The sequence below is a fragment of the Tachysurus fulvidraco genome, chromosome 13 (assembly GCF_022655615.1).
Source record: "Tachysurus fulvidraco isolate hzauxx_2018 chromosome 13, HZAU_PFXX_2.0, whole genome shotgun sequence".
NCBI classification, from domain to species: Eukaryota; Metazoa; Chordata; class Actinopteri; order Siluriformes; family Bagridae; genus Tachysurus; species Tachysurus fulvidraco.
Window position 1 is genome coordinate 17,164,181 of NC_062530.1, and position 7,604 is coordinate 17,171,784.

Sequence of the window (7,604 nt, forward strand, 5' to 3'; positions counted from 1 at the left end):
TTAGTTAGGAAGATTAGATCAGTAGTGTTTTATAGTTAAGACTCCTAGGTCATTCAAGTGGTGTAGATGAACCAGCAGTTTAATGTGAGCTGCTGAGCCTGAAGACTGTAGGAGGCTGCTGTAGAACCATCAGTGTGTGTTTCACTTCTATCTATTGTGGAATCTGAATGAGCAAGGAGATATGAGGTATTGGCTTGAATGAGTTTAGGTGAGTGCGATGTATAGAGGGGTGGTTGGGATAAATGAGGGCAGCTGTGGGGATGAGTGAAGTGGAAAGAGATCTGTGAGGAATGTGGTAGTGAAGAGGGATGAGTATGAGAGTCTAAAGTGGACGGAGAACAACAATGAGGCTGTTAGCAGTCTTTTAGAGACAGAGAGGAGATGGGAATATAGATAGATAGATAGATAGATAGATAGATAGATGAAAAAGTAGACGAGAAACAGCAGGTTCAAGCACAAGGATCTGAAACGGATCTTTTTTTATTAATGAACTGATTGTGCCAAATACAGAAAGACCAACATACAGTATAATACATACAATGATTGAAAACAAAATATACATAGAACCACAAGAACAATCACAAGGTAACCAAGAATATGTAGAATTACTCCTATGTAAGTCTTCATAGAGGGAGACGGCGTAAAGTCTGTGCTGCTGCTCCTGCCAGAAAGAAGACAACTTTACACAGGATTTATTCTGGCCTTAGTCGCAATCCATTCTCCACCAATATGTTTTAACGAATCACAAAGACAATGCTTTGTATTTATGGATTTGTAAACAAGTCTGATCTTAAGACAGACCTGCTGGATTTCTCACACGTAGGTTCCTGAGTAAGGGTGGAGGTGCTCTAAGCCCACTTAGGCCATTCTGCAAGAGTGGACCATGAGGTGGTTGTGGTGGGCCACGTATATGGTAGCCATGGGGTCCATTATGAGGCCTTGGTGGATGTGTGGCATGTGAAGCTAGCATTCCTCTTGGTGCTGTGGGACTGCTTAATGGTTGCAGATTGCGAAAGGCTGAAGAACTATGAGGAGCAGGAGGACCATGGAGAGGTGGCGGACCATACAGTAGTGAACGTGTCTCAGAGGCACAGGGACCATGTGGTAGTGAATGGCCACGAGATGTAGAGGGAGCTTGAGTTCCAGTTGGGCCATGGGCTGTTATTGGATCATGAGACAGAAGACCCTGTGGAGCTCCTTGAAGGATGTTCAGTGAGAGAAGGGGTGGCGGCTTAGTTTTGGGATACGAGTCTAAAGAGAGGAAATAAAGTGTCAAAACGTTGAAGGGATATCCTGAACTGTTTTTCTTCTATACACACTACTTCTCAGCATTTAGATATTCAGCTGAGCTACTTTATTTCTATAAAATGTACCTAGTCTTCTAGTTACATATTAGAAGAATTTTAAAATGAGTTGTAAACTCAAATTTTCTCATCACCAGAAACAGGTCTGTAATTATTTTTAGAATTAATTTGTCGATGCCTGAAACAAACAAAGCACAAAGGAACAATCATATAAATGGGATGTATGAGAATGCAAGGAGGCCTGGGGTGCACCCTCTCAATCCAGTTAAGAAATGAGTTAGAAAGAAACACACACACGTGTACACAACATAAAATCAATTTGTTTGTATGCAAGTACATGAAATAAATGACCTGGTGCACTCATCGGATGTCCATGAGCTGGCTTGGCTATGCCAGCGGAAGGTGTCGGTTGCTCGGTGAGCGGGGGGACAGAACCAACAGGTTTAGGGAGAAGAGGTGGTGGATTCCCCAGACCGGCAGGAAGACTGTTCGTTGTCTCAGGAGCAACTTTACCATCTTCTTCTTGAGAGGTCGCTGAAAGAAAAAAATGTAAAAATACTGATATCCAGCTCAGTCACATTAGCTGGAAATGGGTGTTTTATTAAAACTAAAAATCATAAATGTGGCAATTATAAACCTTTTACCAGGAGTTTAAAACTATGGACTTTCCTGATCTAAAACTACAAGCTATTGGTTGCTAAAAAATTATATTCCAGCTGTAGGGTCAAGACCATTGTTAGGCCGGATGGTATCTCATTACAAACACAACTGATAAGGCTTATGGCCATAATGTTTTGCCACATAGCTATCTGACAACTTGATGAAAGACTGCTATTCATTGTGTGGAGAAAGCACACATACTGTAGCTAGCTAGTCACCAGCTTTCCCTTCATTTTAGTCTGGCAGAATTCAGTCATGCAACAGACAAAGGGAATTCTCTCCAGACTGTCACATAAACAGGATCCTCCAATATTGGGTAATGTTACCAAAATATTTCACATGCATCAGAGACAACAAAGCATGCAGCGCGCACACACACACACACACACACACACACACACACACACACACACACACACACACACACACACACACACACACACACACAAAACTCAGGATCCATTATTTCTCAACTCAACTCTAGCGTACACAGTGTCGCTGTGTTCAGCAGGAGATCTCCATGCGTACTCACCTTGCAGATGGTCCTGGCGGTTGTGTACATACGCAGCGATGGAGTCCAGCTCCTCTGGGTACAGGTGTAGGCCCTCAGCCATGAGGAGGAGCAGGTGGCGTGTGGCAGAGGGCACAGCATGGCGCTCCAGCTTGGCCCGCTCCAGGTAGTCATCAGAGAGCTCAGAAGCCCTTGCTGCTGCCTCCGCAGGGTCACACTGTCGCTGGGCACTGCTCGCACGCCCATACTCCACCATCACTAAGTCCAAAGCCTGCTCTCTGGGCATGTTGCGGTGAACTGTGGGAGTGAAATGAAAACTTAGTCACAAGAGAGGAAAAGCCGCATATATAGTGCACAAGTAGAGCAGAACGAGACGAGTAGTTCAGTCCCAGTATCAGACACGGCCTTTAATAATAGGATTCATTTCAGGATGACAATGTTTCAGCTATTTCAGTTTATCAGCAGCAATATTATTAAATCTGCTTTTCTATCTTTAGTTACCCTGCAACCCTGAATTATTTAATACAGGGTGTTTAATTCATTATTTTAATTAATTTTCATTTCTTTAACGCCTGAAAGCTTTCAGTATGAAACTGGTAGTTTAAGATGGAACGTTAGATTCTAATAGTTAAAATAAAATGAAGTTAATTAAGTATTGTTATATTAAGTATTCCGGATAGTTCCACAGAGATGCCATACAGTAGAACAACAAAATTCAATTTGTAAATGCGCTCTTTACAGAGAGCAGCCAAGTGGAAGCAATAAAAACATTTTTAATCACTTGTATGAGTGTTTAACTGCCTTGTGTGAGCGGGCGTCAATCTGCAATAAGAATCCCAGTTAAAACAAAGTTACTAGCAATGCTTTCACTGTCGTATGTTTATTTGTTTGTGACACTGAACGTTTAAGAACCGATGAAGTGGTATATGCTGCTGTTTAGGAAGATATCCAATTAAAGGCATGCAAATACCATTTGTTAAACTAATAATGATTTATTTTATTTTTTATCTCTTTATATATTTTTCACCTTAGTCCAGCTAAAGGTAGCAAAGTCTATGAAGTCTCGGAAACATTTGAGATAGAAAGCAGGAACAATAACATACACTCAGTATAATTAATAGGAGCTCCTGTTCCACATGATTATAATCACAGGTACAGATCGACAGCTTCAGTTAACGTTCACATCAAACATGAGAATGCGGAAATGTCATCTTTACGACTGTGGCATGGGATTTGGTGCCAGTATTGAGTATTGGTGAGCAAGAAAGCATCTCTGGCAGAATGCAGAAACATGCCTGAACAACACATCATTACAACACCATTTTCCACTTCAGTTACAAACTGGAACAACGATAGTCGGGTTAAATCAGTGCAGGAACGAGCAGCTGTACAGGTGTTTGTGTCAGCGGCTGCTGAGTGTACATTACAGAAATGCCTACCACGAAACAAATGTAAGTTTTGACTGGTTATTTTGCTGTTGCTGCGAGGAGAACTTACTTTTGAGGGACTCTGAAAATATAATTACTGTGCATGAGGAGAGAGCTACATTGGTCTGTTCGATGAGAATACATAAGGGGGAACCGTCTGAACGGACATCCTTAAGGGCCCGGGTCAAGCCTGACTCCGTCTGCAGGTAAAGCATTTCCACCATGAGGCCACGCTGCTGCAAACAGTGGCCTAAAGATTTTGCGTAATCCCTTTGAAAGAAAAAGAAGAGAGCTTGTTATTGACCTCCATGCAGAGGAGAATGGAGACTCGTGTGCAGGAGGATGAGTGAAGTCGGCCATGCGGATTAACAAGAGCTCTATGGTGGAGGTGTTTATGGCTAACACGCTGAACTGATCAACGAAACTATCTGTAATAGCATATTTTTGAATAGTACAGATCTTTACGTCCTTTGAAAAAAAAGCTCTGAATCGCAATGTAAACACCCAAAAAATTCATTTCTTAATTTCATTTAAAGGGATGACAATTTCACATCTTTCATTTTCTTTGGATAAATCCATAAATGTAAAGACACATTTCAATATTCAAAAAAAATAATTAACAAATAAACAAGATGCTAGAACATTTTACACGAGAGAAATAACATCATCGTGACCACTAAGCCAACCGTTTTATAACTGTTTTTTCATTGGACACAATCCTGAGAAAATCATAAAAACTATATACTTTATAACGATATATATTTTTCCCCATCATTAAACTCTGTCCTTTGCATGCTTTAAATAATAACTACATTATTTTATTTTGTGCATTAAATCTGGGCCCATTCTCAGTAAATATGTAGTGTATCTTGTAAACCTTTTTGTATCTTCATAATGTATACAGACTATACTGTACTTCACTGTACTTTTTGAGCTTAAATATTTATTGCACCAGTATTGCTTTTAATAAAATATATTTTGATGTGTAATGTCTCTTTGTATTTCATATTTCCAGCATTTGAATGATTCACAATATTCAACTGTTATAGGAACACCAAAGGTGAATGCTTCTCAATTTGAAACCTCTAAACGTTCAGCTTAAATACAATGTGAACCTCTTCAATAAATTATATGAATTTAAAGATTTTTTTTTTTTACACAAATCAATGCCAAGACGTTATTAAATATGCTACAAGTTAAAATATGAATAAGATATTAATAAATCCATTTCATATTGTGCAAAGGACTCACAACTTCTGGTTGTTCAGAGAAAGCACAACACAGTCAGCAGGCTGCTTGGCTCCATCTCCATGAAAGTGTTGATAAAATCTCTGGTACAGAGCACTGCGCTTGTCTCCATCCTTCAGGGAGGTAACTGATAGAAAAACAGTTTTTATAGCATAAATGGAATATACAGAAAGGTTGTTCCACTGACACTATACATTCTGAGAACCTTTAATAAGACAGTAATTACACAAGACGTGCTTTAAGAACATATACCTTAGAATAATTACCGTTTCGGTCATGAAGTGAAGTTTCATATGTTTTATAATCTGTAGTGTCGGAGTAATCATGACTCTGTTCCAAATTCTCAAAGCTGAAAAGAAAAAAGAGATGAACATAAATTAAAGGTTCATTTCAGGGCTTTAATGGAAGCCTTACTTTGAGGTAAATAATGTTTAGAGAAATTGCCATAATATAGGAATAGCTATATCAGACACAATCACAAGTTTAATATGGTTGTACCCTTCTGCTCCATGGTGCGAGTCTTTTCTTTCCTCCTGTCCAGGATACGGCTGACTTCGGAAAGGTCGAAAAGGTTTCGTTCCACTAAAACAAGCCAAAAAACTTTCAAAGACAGAAACTGTAATGTTGCTGAACAAACGTATAAGCTGCTGACTTAGGTTTAAATTACAGCCACCTAGGAATTAGCTCATTATTAATTAGTTAAGCAGGAGATGCGTTTTAATCCTTTAAAATGATCCAAGCATTAAAATTATCATCTGTAACCCTGCTAATAAACTACAAACGAGAGAGAGAGAGAGAGAGAGAGAGAGAGAGAGAGAGACAGAGAGACAGACAGACAGAGAGAGAAAGAGAGAGAGAGTGAGAGTGAGAGAGAGAGACAGAGTCAGAGAGGGATTTAGATTTTTAAAAAGACCTTTATTTCGATTGCTCAGTTTTAACAATGACCGATAAAAGGTTTAATTTAAGTTAATGCAGGAAAAGAATAAAAAATAAAATAAAAAGATAAATAAAATAGCTTTAAAAAGGTATTTGTGTGCGAAACTATAAAAAACAAAATGTACATGATGTTCTTTAAGACATGTTCTGTGCAAAATGAAGTTCATCATTAAAAACTGAGCAGAGTGCATTTTTAATGCACCAGATATCGTCAAGTTCGCCTTTTTATTGTAAAAGTGAAAGTCCACTAGAGATATAAGAAATATAAATAAACAAACAAAAACAAATAAATAGACCACAAATACTATGTGGAATATAAAGCTCTTTATTTTAGTGTTGTGTAGTTTGTGATGCGTTCAATACCCGTTTGTTTTAGTGTGTTGTGTAGTTTGTGATATGTTCAATACCCGTTTGTTTTAGTGTGTTGTGTAGTTTGTGATGTGTTCAATACCCGTTTAGTGTGTTGTGTAGTTTGTGATATGTTTAATACCCGTTTAGTGTGTTGTGTAGTTTGTGATGTGTTCAATACCCGTTTAGTGTGTTGTGTAGTTTGTGATGTGTTCAATACCCGTTTAGTGTGTTGTGTAGTTTGTGATATGTTTAATACCCGCAGGAGAGAACAGACAGCCGCCTGCTGCTCCTCACACTGCGCGCCCACGACGACATCAACAACCGGCTACTGAGGGACAACACAAGCTACTAGTTATAACCAGTTATAATCAGTTATACACTATACACCTACATCCAGTGTAAACACCAACAACACAACTACACCAGTGGCTTGTGCTTACTATACATCCTACTAGCAATGTAACGTGTCAGTTAATTAGGCAAATCACATTACAGTTATGAAACGTTATGTGGGAAGATAGATAGTCCAATATGTGCCTTTTAAAGTTAGCTAACAAAAATCTCCATCTTGGTCACATCTTAAGGATTTAAATTAGCTACAGCTAGCTGAAGGGTCCAGTAGTGCTAGCTAACATCAAGATGCTATTTAAAGTAACATACCTGGTGTCAATGGCTTGCAGTTCTGATAGTAGAAACAAAATAAACACCCTCGAAACTTTAGCAAAATTCAGGAGAAATTAGATAAAAACGGAGCTCAAAATTTAAATAAATCATTCGCTGTGCTGTTTTTCCAGCTATGAAGCAAGTCTTCCTCGGTCGAATTTGCTGAAGAGGTTTGATTTAGTGTGTAGTGCCACCTGCTGTACGACGAGGGCAAATACTGAACCTCAACATCTCCTAATCTTGCACGTTCACCCTTATTCAGTGTTTAAACCATCCATCCCTCAATCCACCCACCCATTCATCCATCCATCCATCCATCCATCCCTCAATCCACCCACCCATTCATCCATCCATCCATCCCACAATCCACCCATTCATCATCCCACAATCCACCCATTCATCATCCATCAATCGACCCATTCATCCATCCATCAATCCACCCACCAATCCACCCATTCGTTCATCCATCCATCCACCCACCCATCCCTCAATCCATCCCTCCCT

The 7,604-nt window shown here is 39.3% G+C and overlaps 1 protein-coding gene across 2 annotated transcripts; it reads right to left on the reverse strand.

The window, feature by feature from the left end:
- Window positions 1–448: 448 nt before the first annotated feature.
- Window positions 449–7,339, reverse strand: si:ch211-216l23.2 (uncharacterized protein LOC565061 homolog). Of its 2 annotated transcripts, none has more exons than XM_047822704.1 (9): window positions 7,098–7,339; window positions 6,694–6,762; window positions 5,649–5,732; window positions 5,417–5,499; window positions 5,154–5,277; window positions 3,973–4,172; window positions 2,497–2,772; window positions 1,656–1,838; window positions 449–1,251 (listed from the first exon to the last, which is right to left on the reverse strand). In XM_047822704.1, exons 2-9 carry the CDS (start codon window positions 6,750–6,752, stop codon window positions 791–793), a joined length of 1,470 nt encoding a protein of 489 aa, XP_047678660.1. In that variant the 5' UTR covers window positions 6,753–6,762; window positions 7,098–7,339; the 3' UTR covers window positions 449–790. The 2 variants fall into 2 exon arrangements, with proteins under 2 accessions (XP_047678660.1, XP_047678659.1); XM_047822703.1 differs by having other exon boundaries at window positions 6,694–6,765; window positions 7,098–7,338.
- Window positions 7,340–7,604: the final 265 nt, after the last annotated feature.